Source organism: Equus przewalskii, chromosome 15, assembly GCF_037783145.1.
Source record: "Equus przewalskii isolate Varuska chromosome 15, EquPr2, whole genome shotgun sequence".
Lineage (NCBI taxonomy): Eukaryota > Metazoa > Chordata > Mammalia > Perissodactyla > Equidae > Equus > Equus przewalskii.
This window is the reverse complement of record NC_091845.1, coordinates 40,011,624-40,030,200: the sequence shown is the minus strand read 5'-3', so window position 1 is coordinate 40,030,200 and position 18,577 is coordinate 40,011,624. Positions and strand designations below refer to the sequence as shown.

Here is an 18,577-nt window from a genome sequence, read left to right as displayed (position 1 = left end):
CCATAATGTGTGCTAAATGCATATATATTGAAACACTTAATTCAGAGGCACAAGTCTTTGGATTTCCCCTCCAGGCTCTTGATAAAATTATGGGAATAATGCTAAGCTTCGTCAGAATGTGTTTTCAAAAAGGGCCCTAGAACTAGTCTGAGATTTTGCTAAGTCACAACTGGAAAGGTTTTGATAGGTTTTTTATGTTTTATGACGTTTTATGACTAATATACTTGATATCAACAGGGGAAAAAAAATAGCCTGCTTTGGTCCTCTCCTGGAAAGTTGCAAAGCCAGCAGCACCTCCTTTGGACTTTAGGCACTCCCTGTGAAGCCTTGCCAGCTGGCACCCAGCCCTGAGCTACTGAGAACAACCCTTCTAAGGAGCCAGTGCCAGCACACTGCCCCTGAGAGTAAGCTCCTACTTTTCTATTTGGTGGAACCTAATCTCTCCTGACAAATGAAGTACAATCCTGTCTCTACAGGACCAGAGACCTGCAACAATTAAGACTTAAGCATTCAACATTTGCACAGCTATCTAAGGGAACCTACCAGTTGCCTCAAAACTAAAGTATTCAAGACCCTCTAGGTCCTGACAGCGATCTCCCTTTCATTTACTGCTTTCACAAATATTCATAGGACACGCACAAGCTAAGCTTGGCACTGAGCATGCAAGGATGAAGAGTCTTGCCCCTGTTACTCTCCAACACCCTGTTCCTGCTAACTGCCCTCCACACCACTGCTGCCCAATAAAATCCTGTCGGGGGCCCAGGCCCAGCTTGAATCCGTGCTCGTTTTTGAAGCTTTATCATCTCTATTCGCCATAGATAACTCCTATCTAGCACTTGTGTGGCCTCCATTTTGGTGGTGTATTCTTGTCTGAGTAGTCTGTGCCAGCTCCCTTGCTAACTCTTGATAATTCCCATACTCAACCTGTAGGACAGTGCAGGTGTCACTTCCAGGGGATTTTCTTGATCTCTTCAGCCTCATTCATTTGCGTATGACCAGCGCTTGGGACAAAAACACTCAAGGACTCTCAGAGAAATAAGTGAATGAATGTTAACAGCCTGAGCAGTTAGTTCCCACCCTCCTCCAACACAGGAACACCCTTCTCAGGATCGTCCCTTCTCCTTTGACCTTTCTTCCCCAGACCTACCTCAAATGTACACATTCAAACCATTTACTGTTCTCAAAGACGTCTGCTCACAACAGCTCTAGTCATAATCCTCGCCCAACCCCATTCTCCCAGACTCCTCTCCAAGAGGGCCTCGAGTGAGAGGCGGGTCCGGTGGGAGGAAGACAAAGGAGTCGCAGAGACCAGAGCCCTGCATGCTCCCCGCCCGGGTTCACATGCGCACGTTTGAACGTCAGGGCGAACTGCTCCAGCGCGGCAGTGTACACCACAGGAAGTCAAGCTGCAAGGGTTGAGCCACCTCCGCAGTGGGGCTGGTGAGCCTCAGACCTGCAGCCCTGGTAACTCGGATCGCGCCGCACAGAGCCCCCGCCGCAGACCTACTGAGTCCCAGGTGCCGGTACCTGAGCGGCGGAACCCAAGGAGGCTGGACACCACCGAGAAGGGCAAACATGCGGCAGAGCACGGCGGCGCGCTGGAATGTGTGTCATTCCTCCGCGCCCGCCGGCTGGCAGCTCATTGGGCCGTGAGCTCGGGGGCGTGGCCCTAGCGGCTGAGGCGAGCGGAGGCGCGCGGGCGGTTGGTCCTGCTCTCCGGACTCGCGGCGACCAGGCCGTGCTCGGTGCTTTCGGAGACTGCCTGGTGGTGGGCATGGCTGGAACCCCCGCGCCGGGCAGCAGGAGGCGGAGCGGGCCCCCGGCGCCTAGCCCCGGCCCGCCGCCCAGCACCGGGCACCCTCCAAGTAAGCGGGCCCGGGGCTTCCCCGCGGCTGCCGCCCCAGACCCCGAAGACCCGTTCGGCGCGCACGGGGATTTCACCGCCGACGATCTGGAGGAGCTCGACACCCTCGCGTCACAGGCCCTGAGCCAATGCCCGGCCGCGGCTCGGGACGTGTTCAGTGAGTGCGCCTCGGGGCCTTTTCCCCGGAGGGTGGTGCAGACCTGCCAGACGCTCTTGATGGCTGTGGCTTCGGAACCCCACGGCGACCGCTGCCACAGTGTCTTGCACCCACACTGCCCCTTCACAATATAAGAACAGCTTGATTTAAGCAGCGGTTGTGTCCAAAAAGGTCCTTTGATTTGGGGGAGAAATATGTCAGGAATGTCAAACAGCCGATTTGAAATATAGAAAACCAGGTTAACATTTTACTTTAGTTTCTAAAGTTTGGGCCACTAGGTTCTTGGTTCTAAGCAGAGTTCCTTGAAACACGACTACCACCGCCATCAGAACCATAACTCCCTGCGCATGGGGACCCATTCTTGTGACAGATTTGGAAGGCTTTAGATCTAATAAAGATCACTGTTTCCCCTTGGGCCGCATGAGCATAAGAAGGGCCTAGCAGAGTCAAGAAATGAGAGAGACTTATTCTTTTATGCAACCAATAAATTGTATTAGGTGCCCAAATCTTAGGGACTGCAGCACACCTAGTAATGAACAAAAGACAAAAAGCCCTTCCTTCATGGAGCTTACACTCTAGTTGGGGAATGAGTAAAGTCTTGTGGGGCTCCCAGAAAGAGAAAAGTTTTGAGAGCACCTTGCATCTCTACTTGGATGTCTCACATGCATCTTAAATTCCGCACAATAATTTCCTGGAAATCCAGCATCTCCAGCACCGTGCCTGGCAAAGCAGACATTCAGAAAACACTCATTGATGACCAAATGTTCCACACAACAATGACTAGCCCACTCTCCATCAGGTGGCACAAGGCAATGGCTCCATTTCCTTGACTATATATCTAATTCTTTTCCAAATCCTGTAACTTTACCTTCTTATTCCATCTCTGGAATCCATTCTCTTTCTATCATCTCTACCATCTCCCTGGTCTGTGTCACCATCGCCCTTCCTCTCAACAACAGTCTGCTAAATTGTCTCCCTATTTCCAGTCTTGACTCCCTGCAAGTTGGACTTCACACCGCAGCCAGACTGATGTTTTCAAAACTCAAATCTAGCTACCTCACAGTTACACTCAAGCATCCCAACTAAAAGCCCTTTATAAGGACTTCCCACTGCTTCTACTATAAAGATCAAAAACCTTAACGTGGCCTGTGAGGCCTAGCATGGTCTACCCGTTTCCCATTCCCTCTCTGAGTTCTAGCCACACTGACCTTCATTCATCCTTTGAATTTTCTCTGCTTTCTTACAAGACAGAAACGTTGCACATTGCTGTTTCTTGTACCTTGAGTGTTCTTTCCATCCATTCCCCATCCCCATTCATCTGATTAATTCCTACTTGTTCTTTAGCTCTCAACTCAGTCATCACTTCCTTAAGGAAGCTTTCCAATCATTCACTTGGGTCAAATCCCCCTATTATAGCCTTTCCTATATTTGTTCTCCTCTGCAGCTCTTATCACAGTTGTAATTTTACATTTATTCATATGATTATTTTTGAATGTCCTGTAAGTTCCATGAATGTAGGGACTGTACCCATTTTGCTCACTATTGTACCTTTAGAGACTAAATTGTGCCTGGCATATTGTAGGTACTCAGTAAATATTGTTGAATAGTAGATCACGGAGTTCTAACCAGTGAGACCCCCACAGCTCCTTTCACCCTTTACATGAGACTCTTAAAATTGGGTGGGGGATGGGGTGAGGGTCGCAGGATCTGTTATTTCATAAAGATCATTTATGAGTTTAAACCATGTTCTTAGGTTGGAAAAATGTACATTGCTTACTAGATCTTTCTCTAATTTGCTTTCAAGAGTGATTTTTTTCAGCATTGTCTGGCAAAAGTGGAAAAATGATGGGTCCTGAAAAGTATATGGGAACTGTTTTTTACAGATGTTCATAAGGTCCCCAGATTAGATGGGATGTCAAAAAATCCTGCAGGGAAAAACAGAGAAAGTGTTCCAGTTAAAGATAATTTTGAATTAGAGGTACTTCAGGCACAATACAAAGAACTTAAAGAAAAGGTAAGTGACTTAATTTGTGGTTTTGTAGTTAATTCATTCACTTACGCACGGGTTATAAAGCATTGTTCAATAAAATATGTAAATATTTTGAAACAAGAGTTCAGATTCACCCCCATGAAATGGGGGAAGGCTGGGGAAAGAAAGGCAGAAAATTGAGGCTGAAAGACACTAAATCCTGAGATTCCTAACAGCCAAGGCAAGAAAGGAAACTGTACACCAGATCCAAAAAGAGGAGACACAAACTTTCTGTTTTAGCACTAGATAAATTTATAGCATTTGCCTTATATAAGGAACACAACATCATAGTGGTTGCTATTTTCATTAGCAGTTTTGCAGAAAAGCAGACATCCTTCATATGACCATCTATAGGTCCCTAGGAAAACTAACAACATAATGTTGAATTTTAGTTCTGTGAAGTGTGTGACCAAGATTTTTTAATACCTATTAGAACTTACATAATATGCCTTCATAAATGACAAGTGTGTCTTAAGCTATCTTGCTGAATATTAGCTGTCCCATGAATGGGCCTAGCAGATCATGATGACATCTGGTTGGTACAGATATATTTTGAGCACTCATTGGTCTGTAGGACATGCTTTACATGTGCTTTCTCCATCTCCCCAGCTACATGTTAAACAAGTACATATATCATTTTCCCTTACAAACTTTTCACAAGGTTGATTTGGGATTTACAGATGAAGGCAATGGAAGATGAAGTCCTCATTAAAAATGGAGAAATTAAAATTTTGCGGGACTCACTGCATCAAACAGAATCCATTCTAGAGGAACAGAGAAGATCCCATTTCCTTCTTGAGCAAGAAAAAACTCAAGCACTCAGTGATAAAGAAAAGGAATTCTCCAAAAAGGTGACCCAGAGCGTTTGTTTTGCTTCTTACGGACATCAGCTTTGCCTGCTCACTGAGGTCCTTTAGAAGCAATGACCAAAGTTGCCTATAAATATTTAAGGAAGATTTCAACAGTTGTTTGTCTTAAAGACTTTCTGCTATCAGCTAATTGCATGGACTTTTCTTCCAGGCTCTGCATGTGGTTTGGAAAAGGACTTAGATGAAACTCTGCTTTGCAGGTCTTGGCATGAATAAATCACTAGCTTAGACTTTCCAGAAACAGGCTTAAATTAGGGCTTTGGGGCAGATCAGAAATTCAATTGCCCTAGCTTAGGTCAAAAGGAAATAAACTGGCTTCCATAACTAAGTCTGGGAAAAACAGGTGTGCTGGGGCCTCAAATGACTCAAGCTGTGCCAGGACTTATCTTTATCCTCTATGCTATAGGTAGGCTCCATCCTTATGGTAGAGAATATGTTCGCTAGAAGCTCCTGGGCTCATATTTCATGGCTCCAGAGCAGACTGAAAACTTGGGCTCCCTCATCTCAAGTTTTAAAATTCTGGGGAAGGCTCTAATTGATCTAACCTGAGTCAGGTGCCTATCCCTGAACCAGGCACTAACCAAAGAGATGCTAGCTCCCATTCAAATCACATAGTCAGAGGTAGGGAAATGATGTTTCTTAGGGGAGGGAGATGCTATTCTGGGAAGAAAAACAGTGGGTGTCCATCACTTTCCTTTAGCACTTCCCAGTGCTTCTATTGCAAGGACATGGGGTTTTATTCTCCCATTACTTCATTTAGCAAACTTAGCAAACTGTAAAGAAATACTAACGTGTCCAGCACTAACAGCAGTAGTTGCCTTTCCATATGCATGATGAAGAGCAAGGGATTTGCAGTCAAAATCCAGAGTTTGAATCCAGGCTTTATCAAGTGGTGACCTCAGGGTAATGGCTTAAGCTCCATACTCATTTCCCTTATTTGTTCAGAAAATAACCAGAAGAGTTGTTGTGAGACTTAAATGGTCCTACACTTGTGTCTGGTGCTGCACCTGGCACGGAGTGTCCTTCAGGGAATGACGGCAGTTACTGTGGGCTACAGGCCATGCAGGCCAGAGAAACAGGTCTCCCCATACTGCACAAGGTTTTGGTAAAACTTTTCCAAATACTCTGCCCAGACTTTCAAGAAGCCCTGGAATTGTGCACCACTACATTCATTAAAAGGTCAGCGTGTAGGGGCCGGCCCCGTGGCCGAGTGGTTAAATTCGCCCGCTCCGCTTTGGTGGCCCAGGGTTTTGCCCCTTCAGATCCTGGGCGCGGACATGGCAGAAATCATCAAGCCATGCTGAGGCGGCATCCCACATGCCACAGCTAGAAGGACCCACAACTAAAAATATACAGCTATGTACCAGGGGGCTCTGGGGAGAAAAAGGAAAAATAAAATCTTAAAAAAAAAAGGTTAGCATGGTACAGTGAGATATGGCACCCTACCAAGCTCTATGCTGAGCATTTTACCTTCATCATTCTTCTTTAATCCCCCCAACCATGAAGACAGGTATTCATGTGAGAGATAAGCTGAAGTTCAGAGAGGCTGAGTAAATGGTATTTGAACCTTCACAAACTACCTCACAATAATTCAGGTCAAAATATCTTTCTGGGGGCCGGCCCCATGGCCAAGTGGTTAAGTTCGCATGCTCCACTTCGGCGGCCCAGGGTTCCGATCCTGGGTGCGGACATGGCACTGCTCATTAGGCCATGTTGAGGCGGCGTCCCATGTGCCACAACTAGAACGACCACAACTAAAAGAAATATATACAACTGAATACTGAGGGGATTTGGGAAGACAAAGCAGAAGAAAAAAAAAAAAGATTGGCAACAGTTGTTAGCTCAGGTGCCAAAAGAAAAATCTGTCTTTCAGGAAGAAGGCTAAAGCTTGAGATGTTAGGACATTTGTGTCACAGCAGATTTTCATACTTATTTCTCGTTGTGTGTTTGCCCTTTACTAACTTGAGATTTTGAAGCCCAGAGATATTTTTGTATATATGGTAGGGCCCCTACAAGTATGTTTCTTTTGTCTTCCAGCTCCAATCATTGCAGTCTGAACTCCAGTTTAAAGATGCAGAGATGAATGAATTAAGGACAAAGCTTCAAAGCAGTGAGCGAGCAAATAAACTCGCTGCTCCCTCCACCTCCTATGTCAGGTAATGGTCGTGTTGGACAGAGAGTTCAGTTTTGCATTGTTTAGTAACAAGTTTGAATAACACTGTCAGGCTAGTCCTAAATAAAAGCCAATCAGACTCTGCCGCTTGGGCATAGGTCCTTTTTCCTGAAGGCCTCAGAGATGGTTTGGATGAGGCTTGAATAGTTTGGAGCATCACAGTGTAAAGGCCCCACACCTGAGAAGTGCATCCTCTGTATAGGACCTTATAAACACAATTCCTCGAGACTAGAAAAGGCTGGGAAGATAATCTCCAAGCTTCTGAGGTGGGCCAGTCTTCGTTTTATGTAATTTGTTTCAATTAACTGATTTTGCTCCAAGCATGAATTTATTTCAGTCCCAACTACTTGGAAGATTCTTTCTCATTTGCTGCCCTGAGACCTTTGTCCCACAGCCCCTGCCTTCGCTGCAGGTGTGATCAGCTTGGTAATGGTGTGGGTCCTGCCCCCTGCCTGCCAGAGAAGTCTGGCACACTGTCACTATCAGCCTTGATAGGTGAAGAGTGTGGGTCAGGAGGTCTTTTTCTGGTATTGAACATTCTGCTGCCTTTGCTCACAGCGGGCAGGGTGTGGAATGGAACTCTTCTTGCCTAGCATACTCCACATAAGAGAAGCGAGCAGAGGGAGCCCATCTTTATCTCTTCACACACCAGTAACAGAAGGGCCTTGGCATTGTCTGATTCAATCAGAGGATTAAGACTGCTTCTCTAACGTAAAGGCCCTGGCACTGAGGAACTGGCTCGGTTTTCAGTTGCAAGACACAACACACCTTTCAACAGATCCTTTTTCTACTGAAAATCTTTTAATTCAGTCCCAGACTATTAAAAAAGAGGTTGTTGCACATTAAAAAGATGTTTTGGTGGAATTGGAAATAGTAGTGGAATTATGGGCAATATTTTTAGGTGATTAGAAGAATGTGGAAATAAATGCAAGATTTTTTCCAGGAATTTGGATCAAAATGCCTTGAATTTTATACGCTATCCTGACAAAGAATGACAAATGTATAATGGGTAAAACCTTTGGTCAAATCACCTAGACATGAAAAGTTTAAAGCTTGTTAGAAGTTTTATAACCAGATATTTTAAGTGATTTTAGCAGAATCCTTACTTTGCTTTCATAGTTACCTTTTCCAGTCCTAGGAAAAGCCCTTCTACGGTTATAAAGCCAGAAGCATGTTCTCCACAGTTTGGAAAACCATCTTTCCCTACGAAGGAGTCTTTTAGTGCTAACATGTCCCTTCCCTGCCCCTGCCAGACAGAAACAGGACACAAGTCCCTGCTGGGCAGAGAGGGTAAGTCAGTCTATCTGTCATGTATTGCTGTACAACAGATTACCCAAATTTGTGGCTTAAAACAACAATAAGTATTTATTTTCTCCTGGTTTCTGTGGGTCCACAGTTCTGACAGGACACAGTGGGGATGTTTCGTCTCTGCAGGGACTGGAATCACGGACGGCTTGTCTGGGGCGGCAGGATCTGTTTCAATAGATCCTCACTCACATGGCTTACTCATGTGGCTAGCAGTGGAATTCCTCTCCACATGTGGGCCTCTCCACTCGGCTGCTTGGGGGACCTCACACCCTGGTGGATGGCTTCCTCTAGAGCTGGCAAACCCAGGGAGAGCGCTAGGTGGAAGCTGTCCTTTTTATGGCCGAGCTTCAGAAGTCATGTAGCATCACTTCTGCCACATTCTGTTTGTCAGAAGCCAGTCACTGAGGCTGGGCCACGTTCCAGGGGAAGGAAACTAGGTTGCACCTTTTGAAGGGAGATCTGTCAAAGGATTTGCAGGCATATTTTAAAACCTCCACAGTCAGCATCCACTGACATGCCAGAAACACAGCTAGTGTGCAGGGACGTCTGTTCCTTTCATAGCCCAGCCTTGAGCTTGTACAGCTCAGTCCAGACTGAGGGAATGCTGCCACTCTCCAGAAGGAGACAACCTAGGAGCAGTGGGTTTTCACTCTGAGGCTGTGCTATGCCAATTTGTCTTATAATTTAGATACATTGCCTCTCTCCTACCACCGTCAGCCCTTTCAAATCATTGGCCATCCCACCACCTCTGAGAATTGCAGCCACTCACATTTTTGGCATCTAGCAGCTGCAGGAGCAGCATAGGGTAGTGTTATAAGCAAGCAGTGAGCCCACCAGGCTGGCCGTGAATCCCAGTGACACTATTTACTGGCTTAATCTCTATGCCTGAGTTTTCCTATATGTAAAACAGAGCTGACGATAACACCTCCTCGTAGGGTTTCTGTGAGGAATGGATGAGCTAATATGTGTAAAGCTCTTAGAACAGTATCTGACACATAATACTGCTTTTATGTTATTGCCTCATTTTGAAGTGGGGCGAACAACTTAATTTTCTTTTCCTTTCCTTTCTTTGTATGAGTTCCTGTTTACGTGAGGAAGGCAAAAGATGTGAGTGTTCTTGAGTTGCCTTGACTCTTGTTTTGATCCAAGGCTGAAGAAGTAGAGTAATCTGTGTTTTAAACTCATTACATTTAAGAGTTTCTGATATGGCTGTGCTTTTGTGCTCAAGTTTTGATTCACATTTTATCTAGTTACAGAGAATAAGACCCACAGTCTGGGAGGTGACCCCATAAAGCAGGAAGAGTCCCAGAAAAGCCTTGGTGACAGCTGGATGCAGACATCAAACACTCAAGGTACAGAATCCCTGTTCCTTTTGCAGGAGGCCTGCATGACTCTGGTTGTCCTCTCAATGCTACAGTAGAATTGCCTAGGGAACTGTCTGGAGCTCTGAGGACCAGCACTCCAGACAGTCCTTTAGAGGGTCCAGGGAAGTAGTAGTCTGTCACTTAAGCAGAAGACTATAAAACTTAAGAGGCCAAGAGTAAGTATGTTCCAGTGCCTTCAGCACCCACAGGCATCTCAGTGGAGCTTAGTGGCAGCTTGGAGGATGGTCAGCATTCAAGGAACACTCACCTTTTCCTTCTGAGGCCATAGAAAAGGCCTCCCACATCAGAACTTTCTAGAGTCACCTTGTCTTTTGCAGGTTCCATTTTGATAAACCTTCTCCTGAAGCAGCCTTTGATCCCAGGGTCATCCCTAGGTCTGTGCCATCTCCTGAGCAGTTGTTCTGAGGCTCCTAGTGGCACTCTGTTGCAGCCACCAGGGTTTGGCAGGTAAGCATAATAAGACTCCTAAAAAGCTTGTTTAGGAAGGAATTTCCAGGAAGCAAGTCCCTTTCTGGTCCTAGCCAGCCTGGAAGGTCTGCACGCTAGGCAGAGAAACTAGAAAATTTGGCAGGCAGGTTCTTTGGGGCCCTTGACCTTATCTCCATCTCACCCTTGTGTGTTTTCTTTTGTGTTTGCTGCTAGTACCTTGGCTGGGATGTCAAGCCTGAGGACTACAGGTTCCCGCGATGGGTCATTTCCCCTCTCGGCCCTGAGAGAAGCACAGAATCTGGCCATTACTGGACTGAATCTGGTTGCCAGGAATGAAGGCTCGTGTGATGGAGACCCAGCAGAGGGAGGCAGAAGGGCCTTCCCACTCTGCCAGCTTCCTGGAGCTGTGCATCTCCTCCCCCTGGTACAATTCTTTATCAGCTTACACTGCCAGGCTCTGCAGGATTTGGCAGCAACTAAGAGAAGTGGAGCACCTGGGGACTCACCGACACATTCCTCCTGCGTGAGCTCCGGGGTAGAGGCCAGCCCCGAGGACTCAGTTTGCAACCTAGAAGCCTTCTCTGTGGCTTCACTTAGCATTCTTCAGCACCTGGTGTGCCACAGCGGAGCAGTCGTCTGCCTATTACTGTCAGGAACAGGGGTGGATTCCACTGCGAGGGAAGGAAACCAGAGCCTGGTTCATAGACATGGTCAGAAGGATGTGACCTCAGCCCCAAGGGGGCTTGCCGATGACCAAGGCCAGCATCCACTGTTGAAGATGCTTCTTCAGCTGTTGACTTTCTCTTCTGCAGCAACAGGTCACCTTCAAGCCAGTGTCCTCAGCCAGTGCCTTAAGGTTTTGGTGAAATTAGCTGAAAACGCTTCCTTTGATTTCTTACCCAGGTATAACGCAGCATGGAAGTCATGCTTCTTTGTGGGTCTTATCTGACCTCTTGAGGTCTGTCCTGTGGCCCTTGCACTTTGCTCACATCTTGACTTATCTATACTGTTCAGTTCTAAGCCTTGGTTTAGCTTGAGACTTTGTTCAGAGAGTTCTGAAGTGATGAGAAGTGGGGCCAGGTGTTGGGAGAACCAAGCAAGTGGTTTATTTGGCTTAATTCTGCCTCTGTACAGTAGGTAAGCAAAAGACACGTGATAAAAAGAAGGCTGTTAGCCACTATGGAAGAGTGTCCCACCCCCAGGACAGACAAAGGCTGAACCAAGAGGCCTTTGAACCTGGGACATGGATCAGGTGAAGACCACGTATCAACCACATTTAAGTTTGGTGGGGTTCCCTAAGGAATCAGAGGGTGTGGGGAGGGTCTGCAGTCCACAAGCTGACCTTGCTGGAATCTGCCCACCATCACTGGGACCACTGTGCTCTGGCATGAGCCACAGGTTACTTGCTCCTCTTCAGGTTTGTTCGAAGGGGAACTATAGTGAACCTGGCTCATGAACACTGTTGTCATAAATTCCTAACTTGGCAATCCAGAGCCTTAAGACTGTGAGGAGCTATAAATACCATCCAGCCCCATCCCCTCATCCAGTAATCCCATCTCCCACTCAGCACTCCACCAAGAGGCCAGTTACTATGATGGAAAGACTCCACTGGCAGCACATTTCTAAAGGCTTTTCATCTCTGAGCTTAGCATACTTGGTTCATAAAAACACTGGATCCTGGGTTCCATCTGAATATATTCTGGTGGTCTGGTCCATGTAAATGTAGTGCTCAAAGCCAGACACAGTACTGCAGTGTAGTGTGGGCAGCACGGTAGGCGCAGACCATGACCCAGGCATCTGGCAGGGACCCAGCTCATAGTGGCTGGTTGCTTTTTCATATTTCTTACATGAATTCCAGGAACCACATTTTTACCAGTTCTCTTGGTAGAGACACTTTCATTCCATACCCATTGAGCTTGTCCACAAGGACATCAAAAAATACCGGCCCCATGGCGCAGCAGTTAAGTGCGCACCTTGTGCTTCGGCGGCCCGGGGTTTTCCAGTTCGGATCCCAGGTGCGGACATGGCACTGCTTGACACACCATGCTGTGGTAGGTGTCCCACATACAAAGTAGAGGAAGGTGGGCACAGATGTTAGCTCAGGGCCAGTCCTCCTCAGCGAAAAGAGGAGGATTGGCAGTAGTTAGCTCAGGGCTAACCTTCCTCAAAAAAAAAAAAAAAAAAAGCTATTTATGGGGCTGGCCCTGTGGCACAGCAGTTAAGTGTGCATGTTCCACTTTGGCGGCCCAGGGTTCGCTGGTTCGGATCCCGGGTGCAGACATGGCACCGCTTGGCATGCCATGCTGTGGTAGGTGTCCCACATATAAAGTAGAGGAAGATGGGCACGGATGTTAACTCAGGGCCAGTCTTCCTCAGCAAAAAGAGGAGGATTGGCGGCAGATGTTACGTCAGGGCTAATCTTCCTCAAAAAAAAAAAAAAGCTATTTAATGGGTGGTTACTACAGGCCAGACACAAGTGCCTTCCGTTCACTAGCTTGTGTGACACCCTCAGAGCCCTGCATCCTCACACCTAGCACAGAGCCTGGCTCACTGTAAGTACTCAGTATTTGTTGAGTGAATAAACCCTGTGCTGAAGTCAGAAATCCCAGAGGAAGTCTGCTGGGTGGGTTTCAAGACAGTTAGTCTCCTGAGCCATTGCCCTTGATCACTGACACCACCTCCCACTCAGTGCCTCTCTTCAGAATTCCTTCATGCTTGTGAGCTGAACCCCACTGCCGCACAGCCTCCTGATCACCTTGGAGTAGAAGCTAGAGATGGGTGCCACCAAGGCTCTGAAACAGCACGCTGCAGTCTCCTATGAAGGGCACCCTGCCCACCCAGGCTTGCGGGCAGATCACCCCCTCAGGCCCTAGTCTTCCTGCTGCTTCTATTGTAGCCATAGGTCCAGGCTACATAGGTCCAGGTTGTTCCTCAGGTACTAGGATGGCAAGGGCTTTCGAGCAAATAGGTCTCACCCCTAACTTCAACCAGGACAGCATGACTGTCATCTACTGTGTGTTTGGGGGCTCTGCAAAAAAAAAAAATTCACTTAAAAAGAAGGCTCTGATGCTATCAAAAAATAATTCGGAAACCACTGTGTTGTGTAGAAAGGTGGAATTTCTTACAGATAGTTTCACGGGCTTTAGTAGACTAGTTAGGGTCCACTTCTAGCCTACTAACGAAACTGGGTAACAACCAGGTTAAATTCCAGTTTCCCACAAAGTCCCATACTCCCTGGAGAATGAAAACATTCAGTTTCTAGTTCACTGTACAGGATTTTCTCTAAAATGAATTTGCCCCAAATATTGAGACTTTGCTTCTTAATGGCATACTATGAGGAATATTTTTTTTTTTTTGAGGAAGATTAGCCCTGAGCTAACATCTGCTGCTCATCTTCCTCTTTTTGCTGAGGAAGACTGGCCCTGAGCTAACATCCATGCCCATCTTCCTCTACTTTATATGTGGGACACCTACCACAGCATAGCTTGCCGAGTGGTGCCATGTCTGCACCCGGAATCTGAACCGGTGAACCCTGGGCCGCCGAAGTGGAAATGTGTACACTTAACCGCTGCCCACCGGACCAGCCCCTATGAGGAATATTCTTAACCCTTGATACATTGTGCTAAGACACTGCAAATGCTTGAAGGGGAACACACACATAGAATTGCTCCTCTCCCCACCCACAAGGCTGTGTGGGTTGAGCAAACAACAGTGGTTGTCTTGGGACTTGGTTCCTTGGTAATAGCTGTCCCTGAGACTTGGGGGAGAGTGTGCCCAGAGCCTGTCACCCATGCACACTCCAAGTAAGCACGTTATGCTTGGTGGCAGAGGAGCTGCTGTTTTCTGACAAGTGGAGAAAATGGTCTTCCTTGCTCGGTGAGTGGTCTCTTAAGATCCAACCATAGCCAAGTCCACATTTGTCACTTCTAGAGCCAAGCCAGTCCTTTGGTGGTGGGCACAGGACATTTCTCTCACACCCAAGTTAAGACCTGCCCTCCCATTTGGGAGCAGAGGCAAGAAAGAGCCCAGGAGCAGTGTGGAGGCCAGGCACCCCCGGTCCAAGGAGGCATCTCCCATTTACTGGGTGGCGCTGGGCCAGGTAAGAGCCTGTCATCTCCAAGTCACAGCAGTCCTCCAGTGAAGGGCACTACCTACTTATTCACATGAAACCAGTATCAGCAAGTAGGTGGTGGTTGGCCAACATTCGAACCCACCTGAACCAAGTCTCCTCTTTGTACTGGCCTGCTTGAGTTTCCTGTGACCTCTAGTGAAAAGTGAGAGTGAATTATGGGACTGGGTTGGAAGTGTCACGTCTCTCTGGACCCTTGTGTTTTAGGTTCCAGTGTGTGTTCCGGGTGCTGACACAGTGCCTCAGCCCAGAGACACCCCTGCCTAGTGTGCTGCTGACTGTTGAGCTCCTCTGCCTCCTGGTGGACCACGAGAAGCTCTTGCCTCAGCTCTGCTCCCACTCAGGTAAGCAGGGCAGGGCACAGGTGTCTGGACTGTTCCTGCAGGCTAGAGGGAAGGGTGGAGGCAGAGACAGGTCAGGGGCCTCCTGAGGGCTTCTGCAGCTTGTACCCTGGGCTCTGGGTGAGAACGGGGACACTGAGTGAGAGGTGGGGCGTTCTTTTCAGAAGGCTGCCTCCTCCTGCTGCTATACATGTACATCACGTCAAGGCCTGACAAAGCGGCTTCGGAGACACAGTGGCTTCAACTGGAACAAGAGGTAAAAATACCAGCGCCCCTTCCGTGGACTGCTTACCACCCCATCCTACTCTAAGAGCCACTTTTCCTCCTTCCTCTGGGGAGACAGGGAGCTTAATTCATTTTGGTAACAAGAGTTTGGCCACTAATAAAGTAAGTGGGGGCTTGCTTGTTTGGGGGCTCCACACTGCACAGATGCAATACAGTCGGACCCCAGGGTGTCCTGAGACTTGGTAAAGTTGCCCAATAACTGTTCCTACGCAGCTTTGGGCCCTGACGGCTGGAGGTGGGCCTGGAGGCAGGTGGGTCATTGGTGAGACACAGGTGTGGGTCCCGAGTCTAGCCTAAGAAGGCACCACAGCACCACCTCTGGGACCCCATTTGGGCAGACAAGAAGTTGCTAAGGCAACTGGAGCTCTTGTAGGAGAAGCATGAAACAGCCCTCACTGTGATCAGGGTCTTATTCTGCTACGGATGGAACAGAGACTGTTCTTGTTCTAGGCCGTGTGGCTCCTGGCTAAGCTTGGTGTGCAGAGCCCCTCCTCCCCGGTCACTGGCTCCAACTGCCAGTGCAACGTGGAGGTGAGTGCCTAGGGGCAGGCAGGGCCGACAGCGTGGCCACTCTGTTGGGGGTAAGGTGCAGGGATCCCATGCTCCTTCTAACCCTGGTGCCACCATTCAGAACCCATCTCACCGGGGGTGGCTAGGAAAGGTGCTGCCCAGCTGAGCAAGTTGTTAGGGTGCAGGAGCCGCGAAACCTGACCTCAGTCTGTGCCCTCCCCCAGGTGGTGAGAGCGCTGACAGTGATGCTGCACAGACAGTGGCTGACAGTGCGGAGGACAGGGGGGCCTCCAAGGACTGACCAGCAGAAGCGGACAGTGCGGTGTCTGCGGGACACAGTGCTGCTGCTGCACAGCCTGTCCCAGAAAGACAAGCTCTTCAGTGTGCACTGTGTGGAGGTCCTGCATCAGTATGACCAGGTGATGCCAGGGGTCAGCATGCTGATTCGAGGGCTTCCTGACGTGACAGACTGTGAAGGTGAGCTGGCAAGAGGACCCCTCCCTGCCCCAGCCCTCACGTGGGCTTTTTCCTCAAGTTTGTTGACAAGTCAGACTTCCCCACCTTACGTCAGCAGTCCTCCATCCACCACGGCCTTTGCCAGCACTGGGGTCATTCTTGTCTTCCTACTCTGGTTCTTCTCTGAGCATATCAGGCTGCCTTTTGCTTACATCTGTTGCGTCGGCCTGGCAGAGCCACGGTTTTTCCAGAAACATCCCTGTCTGAATTGCCTTTGTATCACTTTGCTTGCAGTAACTGAGGGAGCAAGGCCTGGGCGTGGAAGGGACTGGTTAGTTCCTGCGGGCATGGGGGGCGGAGAGGTAGGACCTCCCCCAGTCTCCAGCAACTTCAGGTCCTCACCAGGGGACCCTCTTCTTTTTTGGCTCAGAGGCAGCCCTGGATGACCTCTGTGCCGCCGAACCTGACGTGGATGACCCTGAGATGGACTGTGGCTGAGGCCGGTGAGCATCGAGCCACATGGTGGCACCAGCACCACTACTTTCCTCACCTCATCAACTGATTAAAAGCAGTGACCGACTGTGTGAGAACAGGCCAGCCTTGTGTTTCCTGAGTCCGATCGGTGTTGGCTGAGTGGGAGGGACAGAGCAGGAGCGGGACCCGGGAAGGCTTGGATCTTTCTTCCTGTCCTTGGCTGGAGCTGGGACTCGGTCCCCATGGTAACAAATCTGCTTTGAGGAAGGAGCCCTGCCCTGCCTGTGGAATTGTCCTGAGTCATCCCTTTGGGCTGAGGCCATGGGAAGAAACCATTGTGTCACTAGGAGGCAGCCCTCAGTCCGGGCCTAAACAAGGGAGGCCTGGGAAAGTGGGGCCGAGGGGTGGCTGCAAAATGGCCACGGCAGGTCTGAGTCCTGGAGCTAGTCTTCCTCGATAGCCTGGGCTCCACTGCCCTTGTCCTCCCGGCTGGCTCACTCACTGGTATGAGGGTTTCTGGTGCAGTGTGCCCACCAGCAGGCCCACAGCTAAAGATCTGAGAAGGCCTTCGGGGAGTCAAGAGGTGGGAGGGTTGGGGGGGGGGTAGTGCCTGGGGAAGGATGGGTGTTGGCAAGAGAGGGACAAACCAGGCAGGCTGACAGCAGGGCGGGCCTTGCTCACGCCAGCCCGTGGGCGGGCTCAGGCTGGGTTTCACTTCCCGCCACTGCTGCCAGCAGCAAGAATCAGCCAGAAAGTGTGTGCCCCGCCTGAGCCATTGCTGCCTGCCTGCTACTCGGTAAGTGGGGACCCCCCAAGGGGATAGGGTAGCTTCCCTTATCCCCACCCCACTCCTGCCAGACTAAGTGGGCACTAGGGGAGGAGCCAAACCTTCCCCCAGACAGACAGCTGAGCATGCTGAGTCCCACCATCTCTGGCTTCCTGCCCTGAAAATGGGTTGCAGTGCCTGCCTGTGCAGGGAAGGGCCCCCCCACCCCACCCCACCTGCCTTAGATCTTATCACTGGGGCACTCACATACCGACCCTACCCCATGCTCCTTCCCAGGCTCAGCAGCAGGTACCCACCATGGGCTCACAGGGCCTACTCCCAGGTCCTGTGCAGACCCTCATCTTCTTGGACCTGGAAGCCACTGGCCTGCCCTTCTCCCAGCCCAAGGTCACAGAACTCTGCCTGCTGGCCGTCCACAGATGTGCCCTAGAGAGCTCTCCCAACCCTCACGGGCCTCCTCCCACAGTGCCCCCACCACCCCGTGTGGTGGACAAGCTCTCCTTGTGCGTGGCCCCAGGGAAGGCCTGTAGCCCTGCAGCCAGTGACATCACAGGCCTGAGCACAGGTATGCTGACAGCGCATGGGCGTCAACGCTTCGATGCCGACCTGGTCAACCTGCTCCGAGCCTTTCTGCAGCGCCAGCCGAAGCCCTGGTGCCTTGTGGCACACAATGGTGACCGCTACGACTTCCCCCTGCTCCAGGCAGAGCTGGCTGTGCTGGGCCTTACCAGTGCTCTGGACGGCGCCTTCTGTGTGGATAGCATTGCTGCCCTGAAGGCCCTAGAGCAAGCGGGCAGCCCCTCGGAGCATGGCCCAAGGAAGAGCTACAGCCTGGGAAGCATCTACACACGCCTATACGGGAAGGCCCCCCCGGACTCACACACAGCCGAGGGTGACGTGCTAGCTCTGCTCAGCATCTGTCAGTGGAGGCCACGGGCCCTGCTGCAGTGGGTGGATGCTCACGCCAGGCCCTTCAGCACCGTCAAGCCGATGTATGGGGTCACAGCCTCTACTGGAACCAACCTAAGGCCATCTGCTGCCACAGCCACTGTACCCCTGGCCAGAGCCAGGGACACCAGTCCCAACCTTGATGGGGGCAGGAGGCCCAAGGCCCTTCCTCCAATGAAAGGCCTTGGAGCCCCACCTGGAGAGGGACTGTTGGCTCCACTGGGCCTTCTGGCCTTCCTGACCTTGGCAGTAGCCACACTGTATGGGCTGTCTCTGGTCACACCTGGGCAGTAGGCCGAGAAGGAAAGTCTGGCTAATAAAGCTCCCCACAGCATTGAGTGGTCACTCGCCTCTACCCGCCTTAGCAGCCTTAGAGCCTCCTGCACCTCTGCCCATATTCAGGGACCTGGGGAGGGGGCCCAGAGAGTGACAC

General features: G+C 49.8%; 3 protein-coding genes across 10 annotated transcripts in view; 2 read left to right on the top strand and 1 right to left on the bottom strand.

Annotated features, from left to right (window-relative positions):
• The window catches only part of CCDC51 (coiled-coil domain containing 51), a 38,443-nt gene that overhangs the window by 11,324 nt on the left and 8,542 nt on the right, over window positions 1–18,577 (bottom strand). Inside the window, exon 1 of one of the 2 annotated variants that reach the window (XM_008527909.2) lies at window positions 1,528–1,614. The exons of the other annotated variant lie outside the window; for it this stretch is intronic. The gene's annotated coding sequence lies outside the window, so the exon portion shown is untranslated. Of the gene's footprint in view, window positions 1–1,527; window positions 1,615–18,577 lie in introns of those variants that run through there. 2 annotated transcript variants of the gene reach the window in all.
• ATRIP (ATR interacting protein) lies at window positions 1,286–16,529 on the top strand. 6 transcript variants are annotated; one of them, XM_008527903.2, is made up of 14 exons: window positions 1,286–2,021; window positions 3,905–4,035; window positions 4,731–4,901; window positions 6,957–7,075; window positions 8,225–8,382; window positions 9,651–9,752; window positions 10,103–10,232; window positions 10,428–11,117; window positions 14,551–14,687; window positions 14,849–14,940; window positions 15,420–15,500; window positions 15,704–15,956; window positions 16,230–16,266; window positions 16,366–16,529. In XM_008527903.2, coding segments are annotated over exons 1-14 (2,520 nt in total). In that variant the 5' UTR covers window positions 1,286–1,603; the 3' UTR covers window positions 16,367–16,529. The 6 variants fall into 6 exon arrangements, with proteins under 6 accessions (XP_008526125.2, XP_008526122.2, XP_070431556.1 ...); XM_070575455.1 differs by having other exon boundaries at window positions 1,289–2,021; window positions 9,657–9,752; XM_070575454.1 differs by having other exon boundaries at window positions 1,289–2,021; window positions 14,852–14,940.
• On the top strand, window positions 16,366–18,478 carry TREX1 (three prime repair exonuclease 1). 2 transcript variants are annotated; one of them, XM_070575459.1, is made up of 2 exons: window positions 16,366–16,438; window positions 17,473–18,478. In XM_070575459.1, the coding sequence occupies exon 2, from the start codon at window positions 17,494–17,496 to the stop codon at window positions 18,436–18,438; it is 945 nt and encodes a 314-aa protein (XP_070431560.1). In that variant the 5' UTR covers window positions 16,366–16,438; window positions 17,473–17,493; the 3' UTR covers window positions 18,439–18,478. The 2 variants fall into 2 exon arrangements, with proteins under 2 accessions (XP_070431560.1, XP_008526116.1); XM_008527894.2 differs by lacking the exon at window positions 16,366–16,438 and adding an exon at window positions 16,509–17,205.

What these genes read in the sequence shown, in the direction of transcription:
- ATRIP (XM_008527900.2), top strand. Translation starts at nt 1,604, where the DNA reads ATGTGTGTCATTCCTCCGCGCCCGCCGGCTGGCAGCTCATTGGGCCGT. An exon ending in AAAAGGAATTCTCCAAAAAG is followed by an intron (nt 4,902 to 6,956) that starts GTGACCCAGAGC and finishes TTTGTCTTCCAG; the next exon opens with CTCCAATCATTGCAGTCTGA. An exon ending in TCCTTTGATTTCTTACCCAG is followed by an intron (nt 11,118 to 14,550) that starts GTATAACGCAGC and finishes CTTGTGTTTTAG; the next exon opens with GTTCCAGTGTGTGTTCCGGG.
- TREX1 (XM_070575459.1), top strand. Translation starts at nt 17,494, where the DNA reads ATGGGCTCACAGGGCCTACTCCCAGGTCCTGTGCAGACCCTCATCTTC.